General features: G+C 41.8%; 1 protein-coding gene across 1 annotated transcript in view; it reads right to left on the bottom strand.

The window, feature by feature from the left end:
• Nucleotides 1-15229, bottom strand: part of CFAP47 (cilia and flagella associated protein 47) — a 1022460-nt gene that overhangs the window by 422167 nt on the left and 585064 nt on the right. Inside the window, exons 50-51 of the mRNA XM_070750589.1 lie at nt 8003-8114; nt 921-1067 (exon numbers count right to left, since the gene is read on the bottom strand). Coding sequence (XP_070606690.1) covers nt 921-1067; nt 8003-8114 — 259 coding nt within the window. The remainder of the gene's footprint in view (nt 1-920; nt 1068-8002; nt 8115-15229) is intronic.

The raw sequence follows: 15229 nt of genomic DNA, 5'->3' as shown, positions 1-15229 counted from the left end.
AATGGTCCAACAGGATCCTAGATCTCTCTTATGAGCCTTACTGAGCCAGTACTGTCTAGCCCAGGGGTGTCAAACTTGATTTCATTGAGGGCTGCATCAGGGTTGTATTTGACTCAGGGCTGGGCATGGCCAGGGTGGGCATGGTCAACTTGATGTCACTCATGTTAGGTACACCTGTGGTGGCCAGTTGCTAAAGAAGGACTTCTCTCAGATCCTCCCTCTTTCTCATTATAATCTCCTTCCTTCCTTCCTTCCCTCCCTCCCTCCCTCCTTCTTTTTCCTTCCCTCTTCCTTCTTCTTTATCCCCCTTCCCCTCTTTCCTTATTTTTCCTTCTTTGCTCTCTTCCCATTTCTTCTTTTTCTTTCCCCTTTCCCTTTCTTATTTCCTGACCCCTCTTGGATGCTCAAATGCAAAGGGGAAACATTTCTCCTTTTGTTTTGCTTTTAGTTTGTTTTGCTAGCCTCCTGCCAGTGAAAACAGAGTTCAAGAGGGCCATGCAAGGCCTCCCAGGGCATGTTTTCATCCATGAAGGCCTCCTGCAGCCCTCTGCCAGTGAGAACAGAGGTCGGGATGGCTGCACAGAGCTTCCCCCAGGCTCTATTTTCTGCTGCGATGGCCTTCTATAGTCTTCTGCCAGTAAAAACAAAGCTTAGGAGGGCCACGTTTTCACTGGCAGAGGCACCGTGAGCCAATCCTTTGCTTTTTCCAGGGCAGCCCTGTAGGCCAGATCTAAGGATTCTGAAGATCTTAGGATCCACTTAATGTTTTCTGCACAACAAATAGATACTTGTCTTAGACTCAGGACTCATTATTTAAAAAGAATCTGGTTTGTCATAAAAAGATAAAGTATTTCAATGCAAAATGAGTGAGGAAAGAACATTTAAACAGATTAATAAAATGACCATTTAAAAAAACCTACCATTGTTCACCCCATTGTTTGCCTTGTTCGCCTCAAGCTTCTCTGTTGATGATCTCTGAGAGTATTGAACACCATCTGGCTCCTCCGGTAAATAGTTTTGTTCATACTGCTGCTGTTCTCTATCTTCAGCAACAAATACAATTATACCTAAGCAAATAGTTACCAGGTGTTCTATTAACCAAAGAATCAGTTTCATGAGATCAATTGCTATCTTCATTTCAATGCTAATATTGTGCTTAATTACAGAAGAATGTAAAAAAATTCAAATTGAATTCTGAAATTTCTTTTATCTGACCATTATCTTAGTTGCTACTCTTACTCCAGTTATTCAAGGTTAGTCATCTGCTCATTACACACACTTTGCTTGGAAAAAATATAAAATTCCACAGAAATACAATTAAGGAAAATAATACATGGTGGATGAAGTTAAACACACTGTGGATAAGGAAAAAAAGCCATGGAAGAAAACAAATGCTCCAAAAAATATATAAAGATATTTCATAATGTGTGTGTGTGTGTGTGTGTGTGTGTGTGTGTACAGGTATTGGTATTCGGGTTTCGTTTTGACGAGCTCCCACTCGTCATCTTCAGGCTGGTGCTTTTTGCCCTTATGCTCGCCCTGGCACAAGGACAAAAGTACCAGCCTGAAGATAACATACATACATATATACATACACATAAAGTGGTATCTTGTCTTACAAACTTAATTCATTCCGTGACCAGGTTCGTAAGTAGAAAAGTTCGTAAGATAAAATAATGTTTCCCATAGGAATCAATGTAAAAGCAAATAATGCATGCAAGCCCATTAGGAAACTCCAAAACATTAAGGCTTTAAAAAAAAAAAAGCAGCGGGTGGACGAAGTGGAGGCGAACGAAGTGGGGCCAGAGGCAAGCTGAAGAAGCGGCGGGCGAGACCATCTTGCTGCCAAAATATGTCTGTGGGAGCCCCGGTCATCCATCGCCCGCCCCCCCCACCTGCCAGAAGCCCACAAGGGGCTAAAGCCAGGTGTGGGGAAGGGCGGAACTTTTGGCTTCTGGATGGACAGGAGAACCTGGAGCTGCCACCTTCCCGCCTGCCCGCCTTGCTAGTCGCCCTCCCCCTCACCGCTCCAAGAGCTGTACCGAGGCCGCCCGGGAGCCGCCACTGCCAGGACAGGATCCCCTCGCTGTCTGTGTCCCCACTCCATTAGCCTCTGCTTGATCTTCCTTTTTTTAAAAAAACTTTATTTAAATTTTCTAACATAATAAAAAGAAAAAACATAAACATATGCAGGTCATAACCCATTTCTGAATCAATATGCAACAATTTCAAATTTGGTTAGTTACTTTCATCAGTAAAGATATAAAATGAATTTAATTTATTAAACTTTAATATTTGTATGTTTCATCTGTTATTATCTAAATATGTTTTGATCTCTCATCAACTGTTTAAATTATTCTCTTCTCAATCCAGTTGTACCATTTATCCCAGTTTGTTTTTTCATCTGCTTTTGTGCCTTTGATGTCTCTTGTCATCTTGTCCATCTCCAAGCACCTATAGTTTTTTTCCTATTATTTGCTTTTCTGACGGGGTTTCTTGACTTTTCTAGTTTTGAGCATACATAATTCTTGTGCAAGTGATTATGTGCGTCATTAGATGAAGTGTTTGCTTAGGATATCTCCTGTCCCAAATTCCTAACAAAAAGGCTTTCAGAGAAAATTCTATTTCTATTTGAGTAATTTCTGAGAGCCATTTGTGCAAAGTTCTCCAAAGTGTTTTAGCTTTTGGATAAGACCACCACATATAGTAAAACGTGTGTTGGCATTTGGATAGATCTTCGCTATTCTAGAGGGAGGGAGGTACCATCTGTAGAATATTTTATAGAAATTTTCTTTATAAGCTGTAGAAAGTGTAATTTTACTAGTTGTCATCCAAATTCTTTCCCATTCGGCGAGATGTATGTTCTGTCCAATGTTTTTTGCCCATGCAAGCATGGGTCCTTTTACAATTTCTTCTGGGTTTTCTTTTTCTAACAAATAATTATATAACTTTGTAATGTTTTTCTCATCTGTTCCAGTCAGAATTTTATCTAGGGGATTTGGTGTTAACTCAATACCATGTTCTTTCGTGTCTTTTTTATATCTGGTGCTAATTTGGGTATATGTCCACCAATCCATTTTAAAATTTGGGAAATTTAATAATTCTCTTGGTTTTAGGCGGCCATCAGGATATAGTATATCCTTATAACTCAGAGTTTTAGTTGGATCAATTAAATTTGGATATAGGCAGGCCTCCATTGTAGAAAGCCACCTTGGAATTTTAATATATTTCTTTTTAATATTGTGCCAAATTTTCAATAGTGATTTTCTAATTAGATGTTTATTAAATGTGTTTTATTTTTTGGATTCATTCGACCATAAATGGGCACACCAGCCCATTTGAAGGTCATGTCCTTTAAGAGTCAAAATTCTTTCATTGGTTAAGTTAACCCAGTCCTTGATCCAAGTTAGCACGGCCACTTTATAATAGAGTTTGAAGACAGGCAGGCCTAGGCCTCCTCTTTGTTTGCTATCTTGTAGATATATTTGTTTCATTCTTGGTTTTCTTTTATTCCAAATAAATGTCGAAAGTATTTTATTAAGATCGTTAAAGTATTTTGGGTCTAAATGTATTGGAGCCATTTGGAATGAATATAAAAATTGTGGAAGAATGTTCGTTTTTATTGTGGCTATCCTTCCCATAAAAGAGATTTGTAATTTCCCCCATTTTTCTAATTGCTTTTAGTTTCTTTTGCCAATTTGTCATAATTATCTTTTTTTAGGGTTGACAATTTATTGGTCAGAATAAGTCCCAAGAATTTGGGTTTTTTGGTTGTTTGGAGCATCATAATCTTTTCCAACTCTATTATCTTTTTCTGTGTTATGTTTTTTGTCATAATTTTCATTTTTTGTCTATTGATTTTCAAACCTGAGAATTCCCCAAATTTTCCCAGTTCCTTTAATAATTCTGGACCTGATTCAAAGGGGTCCTCCAGGAAAAAAACAATGTCGTCCACCGACGCTTGTGTTTTGTATTCTTGGTCTTTAATTTTGATGCCTTTTATATTCTTATTATTACTAATTTTATTTAAAAAAATTATTGGGCAGTAATAAACATAAGTGGAGACATAGGGCAGCCCTGGTGGACTCATTTGTGAATTAAAAATTGATTGGACATATCTCCATTGATCATTACCCTCGCTGATTGCAGTGAGTATATTATTGTTATTATTATTATTATTATTATTATTATTATTATTATTATTATTATTTATTAGATTTGTATGCTGCCCCTCTCCAAAGACTTGGGGCGGCTCACAACAATAATAAAAACCAATATTATAGCAAAACAAATCTAACATTAAAAAAGAAGCATATAAAACCCTATCATATTTAAAAACCAAATAGCACATACATACCAAACATAAAATATAAAGAGCCTGGGGGAAAGGTGTCTCAACTCCCCCATGCCTGGTGGTATAGGTGGGTCTTGAGTAGTTTACGAAAGACAAGGAGGGCGGGGGCAGTTCTAATCTCCAGGGGGAGTTGATTCCAGAGGGCCGGGGCTGCCACAGAGAGGGCTCTTCCCCTGGGGCCCGCCAAACGACATTGTTTAGTCGACGGGACCCGGGGAAGGCCAACTCTGTGAGACCTTATCGGTTGCTGGGATTCATGTGTTCCAATGCCATGTAGGGCTTTAAACCAACACTTTGAATTGTGACCAGAAACTGATCGGCAGCCAATGCAGGCCACGGAGTGTTGTAGAAACATGGGTGAATCTAGGAAGCCCCACAATGGCTCTCATGGCTGCGTTCTGCACGATCTGAAGTTTCCGAACACTTTTCAAAGGTAGCCCCATGTAGAGAGCGTTGCAGTAATTGAACCTCGAGGTGATGAGGGCATGAGCGACTGTGAGCAGTGACTCCCTGTCCAAATAGGGCTGCAACTGGTGCACCAGGCGAACCTGGGCAAACGCCCTCCTCACCACAGCCAAAAGATGATGTTCCAATGTCAGCTGTGGATCGAGGATGCCCAAGTTGCGAACCCTCTCTGAAGGGATCAGTAGTTTCCCCCCCCCCCCAGGGTGATGGATGGACAGATGGAATTGTCCTTGGGAGGCAAAACCGACAGCCACTCCATCTTGTCTGGGTTGAGTTTGAGTTTGTTGACACCCATTCAGGCCCCAGCAGCCTCCAGGCAACGGCACATCACTTCCACTGCTTCGTTGACTGGACATGGGGTGGAGATGTATAACTGGGTATCATCGGCATATTGATGATACCTCACCCCATGCCCTTGGATTATCTCACCCAGCGGTTTCATGTAGATATTGAATAGCAGGGGGGAAGGGACTGACCCCTGTGGCACCCCACAAGGGAGACACCTAGAAGTCAATCTCTGACCCCCCACTAACACTGACTGCGACCGACCAGAGAGGTAGGAGGAGAACCACTGGAGAACAGTGCCTCCCACTCCCAGCCCCTCCAGCCGGCGCAGAAGGATACCATGGTCGATGGTATCGAAAGCCGCTGAGAGGTCAAGAAGCACCAGGACCCCTGTTCCAGGCGCACCAGAGACCATCCATCAACACGACCAATGCAGTTTCCATGGTGTACCCAGGCCTGAATCCAGATTGTTGAGGACCTAGATAATCGGCTTCTTCCAAGGACCACTGGAGTTGGAGCACCACCACCTTCTTAACATCCTTCCCCATAAAGGGAAGGTTGGAGACTGGATGGTAGTTATTAAGCACGGCTGGGTCCAGGGAAGGCTTCTTGAGGAGGGGACGCACAAGTGTCTCCTTATAAGGGGCCCGAAAGGACCCCCTCCCCAAGGAGGCATTGACATCTCCTGGACCCAGCTCCATGTCACCTCTCTGCTGGACGAAACCAACCAAGAGGGACACGGATCCAGTAGACAGGTGACGGAACTCACAGCTCCAATGGCCTTGTCCACTTCATCAGGTGTCACCAAGTCAAACTCCTCCCAGACAGATGGACAAAGACGTTTAGCCCCAGTCACCTCGACTGACTTGTTGTCAGTCGACTCTGTTATCCAATTGGAGTCGGGGTCCGCCCGGATCCGAGTGACTTTATCAGCGAAAAATGAGTTAAATTCCTCGGCACTACCCTGCAAGGGCTCCCCAGCTCCCCCCTGAATTAGAAGGGAGCGGGTCACCCTAAACAGAACAGCTGGGTGGGATTCTGTTGATGCAATCAAGTCGGCATGGTACACGCATCTTGCCGCCTTGAGCGCCACTTTGTAGGTCTTAATAAAAGCTCTTACAAGTGTTCGATCAGATTCGGACTTACTCTTCCTCCATCGTTTCTCTAGACGTCTCTTCTGCCGTTTCAACTCCCGGAGCTCCTCATTGAACCATGGAGCTCTATGGGGTCTAGTGCAACAGAGAGGTCGCAATGGCGCAATTCAATCAAGAGCCTCCGCTGCAGCCTTGTTCCAGGCCTCAGCAAGAGATTCTGCCGAGCTATGGACGAGTGAATCTGGTAAAACCCCAAGTGCCCTCTGAAAGCCCTCTGGGTCCATCAGGCATCTGGGGCGGAACCTCCTAATTGGTTCCGCCTTCCTGCGGGGAAGGATTGGAGCCAGGAAATCAAGCCGCAGTAGGAAATGGTCTGACCATGACAAAGGCAATGCTTCTAAGCCCCTTAGTCTCAGACCATTACTCAATTGCTCCGAGAGGAATACCATGTCGGGTGTGTATCCCCCCTAGTGAGTCGGACCCTGAACTACTTGAGTCAAGTCCATGGCTGTCATGGCTGTCATGGTGGCCATGAACTCCTGTGCTAATCCAGAGGAACCGCCTAGTGATGGCAGATTGAAGTCCCCCAGGACAATGAATCCAGGGAACTCCACCGCCAACCTGGCCACCTTCTCGAGCAGCACAGGCAGGGCTGTTGACACGCAGCTGGGAGGCAGGTACGTGAGTAACAAGCCCACCTGAACCCCTAAGTCCAACTTCACAAGGAGGGACTCACAACCCGCAATCTCAGGGGCAACAAGTCTACGCAGGCGAAGGTTCTCCTTGGCTACAATAGCCACTCCTCCCCCCCTTCCCTAGGGTCGAGGCTGATGCCATATCTGAAACCTGGCTGGGCATATTTCTGAGAGAGGAACTCCTCCCTCTGGGCCCAGAAAAAGATTTGCAGAAGCATAAAGGGGACAGCAACAAACCATCAGTCCAATTTCTCATTTTGCACTTTCAGTGAAAAAGGAGGGAAGAAGAATATAATGCTTGCAATGGAAAGAGAATTGGAAACAGGGAAACCAACCCTTTATTTCTTAATTTCACATGCATAAAAGTTGTATCTTAAAAAATGGTCCAATGTCTGACTGAGACTATAAGTCCAATAAAGCATTACAACATTTTTGAAGTTTGTTATCACCCATTTGCAGAATGGATAATTACACAAATAGTAAACTAAACATTTCTTTCTTTTGAGTAATCAACCTTAGTCAATGTTTCAAAGTATGGTGAAGCATTATGAAATAACTTTAAAGATTAGATATACAGTATTTCGATAAGCTTGATCAATTTTGTCCCATATAACTGACATTATGGTAAGGAAATCATGAGAACCTCCGAACATAAGCAATGGCTTTTTCTACAGATATTGCAAGTCACCAGGAACGTTGCTATTTTCTTTAAAAACAGTTACCCTCTTTAGTGCTAAGAACCATTGTGACAAATGTAGCATAGAAACAACTGTCTACAAATGAAATAATTGAATCACAAGAGACTAAAATGACAGAAACCAAGTTCAACCTACTGTAATGAAAAACAACAAATCAGATGAGAGAATAGTCTGGTTTTTAAAAAATAAAATAAAAATAGTTTTACTAAACTCTGGGAAACATGTTCCAGATAATTATATTTAATGGTCTTTAAAACATAAAAAAATAAAAACGTTTGTAATTGATTCTTTGAAAAATGGAAGAATTAGAGATCAAATAATTTAATGAATGGTTAGCATTCCTTGTTAATCACCTTGTAATTATCCTGTAGTTGAACAGTAATATGACACTAGGTTACATTTTAAACATACCATTAAAATTTCCACGTTTCTGTGGAGATATATTCAGAGTATAGGCAGCTGTATCCCCAGGTTCTACCTTCAAAATCATTTCACCACTCACTATGGGAAGATCTGAAGATACCTAATAGGACCAGGGGGGGAAAAAAGCTCCATTACAACTTTCCTGCAAATAATATAGAAAATTTAGCTCTTAAAATGAGTTCAAATTCTAGTAGTATCTAGTATAGTATCTTTTCCACTATGCTTAATTAGAACCACTAGGTCTTCATTATAAAAGTGGAAATGACTACATTGCAAAGGCAGTTTGTTGCTGCTATCACTTCAATCACTTTGCTGCAATCTAGTAGTCATCTAGATCTTGTATCCAGCATAACTGACTGTTGTATGATGGAAAAAAATTCTGGGGTATCATTTCAAATCTGTCATGTTAGGTATACAGTGGTATTTATATATATCTGTATGTTAAGTGTGTGTGTGTGTGTGTGTATCATTCATTCATTCAATCATTCATTCATTCATTCATTCATTCATTTTCCCCTTTCCATTCTAGTATATAAAACTGTTTTCTGAGGAGATAGATAGCACAATTTATACAAGTAGAATAATGTAAATTAGAGGTAGATAGCCTGAAATCTCAAGACATCATGTAATGAGAAAAATAATTAAATATACCACTAAAGAGAAATAGTTTAACTATATAATTTTAAGTATAAATTAAAATAAAATAAACCTGACTTAATTTGATTTAACTTTATTACATTTCTTCCAGTGCAGGTCCTTAGCATAGCACTCAAACATCAAAGGCAGCACTTGTACCAAAACAATTATATCCTTAATATCAATATGATCAGATCTAAACCTATTTATGGTTAGGATTGAGACCAATTTTAAGATTATAATATAAAAACATTAATCAACAGTTAAAAAGGTCCAACAGATTTTTGTAATACGATAATAATAACAACAACAACAATAATAATAATAATAAACAAATAAACAAATAAACAAATAAACAAATAAATAAATAAATAATTTATTAGATTTTATGCCGCCCCTCTCCGTGGACTCGGAGCGGCATACAAATCTAATAAATTAATGAAAGAGACTGAGTATTTCTGGATATCAGTTTTTCTCCCAACAGTTAACAGGAGCCTGTGGCAATAAAGAAAAGAGACCAATCTTCCCAGGCTAAGCCAAAGACAGCCATTGACAATATAGCTATAGCAACAACACTTAGACTTATATACAGTGTTATTACAAACCTCTCTAATTGGTTTACAGTGTCAGCTTATTGCCACCAACAATTTTGAGTCCTCATTTTACCCACCTTGGAAGGATGGGACACTGAGTCAACCTTGAGCCTGGTGAGATTTGAACTGCCAAATTACAGGCAGCCAGCCGTCAGCAGAAGTAGCCTGTAGTACTGCACTCTAACCATTGTGCCACCATGGTTCATTGAACCCTTTACCCGTCATTGGTTTAAGCTGTATGCTCAGACACAGCCATTGGTATTTGCCTTTGTTATTGCAATCAGCATACTTGGTACTTTAAAAAAAAGTTATCCCACTATAAACAATGTTCTTATAAAACAGCAACAAGATAAATTTGTGCAAACCACTTCTGCTGCATTTAAAATACTACTCTACTGAGATTTGACAGGGTTTTTTTTCTGCTTAAACCATTGTAAATAAAATTGATTTATTTTTATTACCATATTTTTCAGAGTATAAGACACACCGGAGTAAAGTCGCACCTTAGTTTTTGAGGAGGAAAATAGGGATAAGAATCTGGTTACCAGAAATACATTTGGCTAGCATCCTTAGTGTTGTGATTCAGCCTGAGGCTCCTCAGGGAATGGCTGGAACTCTGCCGGATCCATGCTCAGAGGGGGAGGACGATGAACAGGAGGAGGAGGACCAGGCAGAAGAGGAAGAGGAGGAGGGAGAGCAGCCTGAGACCCCCGGGGGGGGGCTCTCCCCAGTGAGTAGCCTGGATTCATTAGATGAAGACGCCCAGGCTATCATAGATATGAGGCAGAGACGGGCAGCCCAAAGAAGGGGCCAATTAGCAAGGTATTTCCATCCCTGAATTGGTAACAGCTGGGTTTGGGTGTGGTTCTCCTCAGCAGGGTTGAAAAGGCAGGCCCGCCCTTACTGTATTGTGGAGAGTTATCACTTGGGAGTCCTGTGACCTTGCTTCGATTCTTGGCGTCTCTGATCCTGGCTTGTGGCTTCGAAGGCTGAAGACTTGGGGGAGGCGTGGGTTTTATTATCTCCAGTGTTGTTTTTGCCAGCAAGAATCCTGTTTTATTGCCTGGCCGTTATGAAACCTCTGTGAAGCTTCATAACGTTCCTGTCTGTAAGAACAGTTTTTGTTACCTGTGTTTGCTTTCAAATATATAAACTGCCTTTGCTTTTTACCAGTGTGTCTGGATACTCTTTTTAGTTGGTGTTGGCGTCTGGGGGGACCCAGACAGAACACCTTAGTCTGGTCAGTTTCAGCACATTATTTTATCCCCTGGTTAGGGCTTTAAAAAAATCTTATTTGGAGAGAGTAACAATGAAAGAGCTCACAACTATAGAGAGTAACTATATTAAAACTGCTCACTAATTGGAATTACAGATTACAGGGACTTTATAGTCCAACCCCTGTTCAAGCAGGAGACTCTTCACTGTTTCTGACAAATGGCAGTCCAATCTTTAAAAGTTTCAAGTGATAAAGCTCCCACAACTTCCGAAGGCAAGCTGTTCCATTAGCTGATTGATCTCACTGTCGGAAAGTTTTTCCTTATTTCTAAGTTAAATTTCTCCTTGATTAGTTTCCATACATTATTCCTTGTCTGGCCTTCAGGTGCTTTGGACAATAACTTGACCCACTCCTCTCTGTGGCAGCCCCTCAAATATTGGAACACTGCTATTATGTCTCATCTGGTCCCTATCTTCACTAGACTAGCCATGCCCAGTTCCTGTAACTGTTCTTCATATGTTTTAGTCTCCAGTTCCATAATCATCCTGGCTGCTGTCCTCTGCACTTTTTCTAATGTCTCAATATCTTTTTATAGTGTGGTGACCAAACCTGGAGTACTCTAGGTTTGGTCTTTATAGAATGGTATTAGTACCTCACTTGAACTTAATTGTATCCCTCTATTAATGCAATTTAGGATTGCACTGGCTTTTTTGGCTGCCGCTGCATGCTGCTATCTCATATTTAACTGGTTGTCCACTAAGTCTCCAAGATTATTCTCACAGTCACTGATATTAAGCTTGGTTTCACCCAACTTATATGTGCACTTTTGGTTTTTCTTACGTAAGTTTTTCTCTACATCGAATTTCTTTTTGTTAGATAGGATCCAGTGTTCAGGTCTATTGAGATCCATCTGGATCTTGAGCCTATCCTCTAGGACAGGGGTGGGCAATTAATTTTGCCATGGGGCTGCATGAGAAAGTGGGATGGTTTTAGAGGGCAGGACTAATATAATTAACTCAGTTCTACCCAATACTTTAGATTATTGGGTAGAACTGAGTTAATTATATTATAATTATAAATTATAATTATATATTATATTATATTATACCTGTATATAGTGTTGGGTGAACCAAACTTGCATAGTTTGGGTCCGTGCCGAACTTGGCCAGGTTCAGTATACTGAACCCGATCCCGGCCTTTTCCAGAAGTCTGTGTTCAGATTTGGTGTTCGATCGAATACTGCAATACTATTGCAGCAGCAAGGTGATGAGGTGCTCTGCACATGCCGTCTATTCAGGATTCTGGCTGGCAGCTTCAAGCGGGCAGTGGGCGGGAGGGAGAAATGGGGAGGGCTCCGCCCATGAAGGGTTTTAAAAGGGTGGAGGGAATCCGGACCTTTGGAGCACAAAGAGGGAGGGGAGGCATGGATTTCTCACATACTGAGGGGTGCAAGCAAAAGGAGGCGGGGAATCCCATTTCCCATTTGCTTTGCTCCCCCCACTGGGGGGGGGGTAAGAGCCGCTGGAGCCCACTTAGGAGCCTCTCGCTTGTTCCACCGTGGCTCTCCTGCCATCTGCAAAGACAGGGCAGCAGGTCTTTCTCTCCGCTGAGCTCCTGGAGATCGGAGGCTGACCTCCCCCTCAGCGCTTCACCTCACGCCGGGCCAGAGGGGTGGGGAGGCAGGTTCTGCCAGCCGGCTATTCAGGATCCCGGTTGGCAGCTTCAAGCGGATGGTGGACTGGAGGGGGAGGCGGGGTGGGCTCTGAGGCTCAAGCTGCCAACTCAGCCTGACCTCCCTCCCCAGCCCTTTACCTCCTGCTGGGCCAGAGGTGTTGTGGTTCGGTTTCGGGGCCCTCCCTCTCTTTCCCTTTTCTTTCTCTCTCTCTCTTTTCCCTCTTTCTCACAAAAACTTCTGCACCCCATCATGTGCCTCGGTGGGGTGGGGGTGGGAGAGGCTCCACCGCGAATGCCCACAGAAGGTTAAGTCAACTTATGGGAAAGGTGGAGAGGTGAGGCGAGAGCTCTGGTGCAGGCAGCGCCATCAGCCAAGCAACAGGCACGGCATGGCACGACACGACTGCTGCTTTTTCCCCAGGGTGCCGCTTTTGCGCGCAGGTGGCGAGGCCGTCCAACTCCACCACACGACATTTGAAAATGCTGCCCAGCATTTGGTTTTTGCCTGCACACGCACGTGGCGCACAAGTTGGATCAACCTCCCTGGGCTGGTCACAGACAGCGGGCAAGCCGGATGTGGCCCGTGGGCCGCACTTTGCCCAGGTCTGCTCTAGGATGTTAGCTAGTCCTAACAGTTTAGTATCATCTGCAAATTTGGTAAATTCTCCTTTTATTCCCTCATTTAAGTCATTTATGAAGATACTGAAGAATACTGGGCCTAAGATGGAACTTTGTGGCACCCCACTGCTTACTTCTCTCCATGCAGACTTAGACCCATTAAGGACTACACGTTGAGTATGGTTTGTCAGCCAGTTGTGAATCCATCTGGTAGTGAAACTATCTATCCCATTTTTTTCTAGCTTACAAAGAAGTAGGTTGTGATCTATTTTGTTGAAGGCCTTGCTGAAATCTAAGTATACTATGTCCACAATACTTCACTGATCTACTAATTTAGTCACTATGTTGAAGAATAAAATAAGATTGATTTGGCATGATCTATTTTTAATAAACCCATGCAGGCTGCTACTTATTACGTTACTCATTTCTAGGTGTTGACAGATCGGTTTTTAAAATTATCTTTTCCAGTATCTTCCTGGGTATTGATGTTAGTCTGATTGGTCTGTAGTTTCCTGGGTCTGGATTCCCCCCACCCTTTTTTTTTAAAAATGGGAACCATATCACCACTTTTCCAGTCCAGTCCTCTGGTGCTTCAGGATTTTTGAAAAAAGTGGTGCAGTGGTTCTGAGATGATATCTGCCAGTGATTTGTATTCATCAAGATCAGACAAGTGTTCTGTAACTGTTGTTGTTGTTGTTTTGCTTATAATTTCCAGTCTATTTTTTACAGTTATGTTTCTGGTAGGTTGGGCTATAGTTTATTTTTGCAAGAAAACCAATGCAAAAAATGAGTAGCAGAGAGGCTCTGCTTTCTCTCTGTTGCCTGTTACTTTGTGCCATCTTGTCTCTTTAATGGATTGTTTCCTTGATTTTTTCCTTGTTATTTATATGTTGGAAGAAACTTTTTAAAATTATCTTTGACTTTTGTTGCAAGTCTTTGTTCATTTTGAGCCTTTGCTTTCCTGACTTCTTCTTTGCAGATTCTGGCTATCTGCTGATATGCTGCCTTAATTATCTGTCCCTCTTTCCATTTTTTGTAATTGTCCTTTTTGTCTTTCAATTTGTCAGAGATATCTTTGTGTAACCATGCGAGATTTTTCTTGAATTTCTTGTTTTTCTTTCTCAGTGGTAGTGTACTGATCTCGGCTTTTATGATCATATTTTCAGGGTTTCCCAAGATTCTTGAGTTGTTTTCGCCTTTAAAATTTTCATCCAATGAATTTTTTCCAAATTCTCTTTTTTATTAAAATTAGTTCTTTTAAAATCTAAGACTCTGGTATCATTGTGTTCTATTGATTGTAGTTGCATTATGTTGAATTCCACTCTCACCCAAGGTTCCTACAGTTTCAATTCCCTCTATTACTTCTCTTAAGTTAAGTCCCTCTAGTTTCCTCCTCTACCTTTTGGACAACAAAGTTGTCACCTAGGCTGGTTAGTAATCTATTTGATTTCTCACTTGGTGCAGAATTAGTTTTCCAATTGATATCAGGGTAATTGAAGTCCCCCATTACTATTGTAGCGTGTTTCCTACATATGTTTGTTAATTGGTTGGCAAAAAGAATATCTACTTTTTCTGTTTGATTGGGTGGCCTATAGAATGCATCTATGGCCATATCATTCTTTTTTCTTTTATGTTGACCCATATTCATTCTAAGAGGTTTTCATCATTGGTTTAATGCAATTCTGTAGCAATATAGTGGTCCTTTATATATGGTGCAATTCCACCTCCTTTTTTATGGGGTCTGATTTTTGTGAAGAGCTTGTATCCTTCTATCACTATGTTCCAGTCGTGGGTTTCGTTCCACCAAGTTATTCCAACTGTATCGTATCTACCTTTGTGTATTAATAGTTCAAGCTCACCCTGTTTGCTCCCCAGATTTTGTGCATTTATATAGGCACTTGAGATCTTTATGCCTGACTATGTCTCCTATTTGGTGTTTGAGTTTCTCTTCCTTCACATCCCTCCTTACTTGATTATTTGCCTTGTTTTGTAGGTGTTTTTTTGCTTGGAATTAGGTCCTAGAGATCCTAAAGACTGCTTACCCCCCCCCCCAACTTTAGTTTAAAGACCTTCTGGTAAATTGAGCCAGTCATTTTCAAAAAACATTCTTCCCAATCTTTGTGAAGTGAAATCCATCCCTTGCCAAAAGCCCATTTTGGAGGTAGTACAAACTATGGTCCAGGAATCCAAAGTTTTTTTGGTGGCACCAACCTTGTAGCCAGTGGTTCACTTTTGGAATTTTTGTTCTCTTACTGGACGTTGTCCTTTCGTTGGCAGTACAGATGGGGAAAAAACCCCTACTTGTGCACCTAAATCTTTGACTTTGTTGCCTAGCTGCTCATAATCATTCAGTATTGTTTTCAAGTCCTTTTTTGTGTCATTTATCCCTTGTGTCATTTATCCCTAATAATAGCTGCCCCAAGTCCTCAAACAAACAAACAACACTCTGGATTGACTGCCTGGTCTACAGACAGCAGG

Source organism: Erythrolamprus reginae, chromosome 4 (genome assembly GCF_031021105.1).
Source record: "Erythrolamprus reginae isolate rEryReg1 chromosome 4, rEryReg1.hap1, whole genome shotgun sequence".
Lineage (NCBI taxonomy): Eukaryota > Metazoa > Chordata > Lepidosauria > Squamata > Dipsadidae > Erythrolamprus > Erythrolamprus reginae.
The sequence above is the reverse complement of the archived record's forward strand: the minus strand, read 5'-3'. Positions and strand labels throughout refer to the sequence as shown.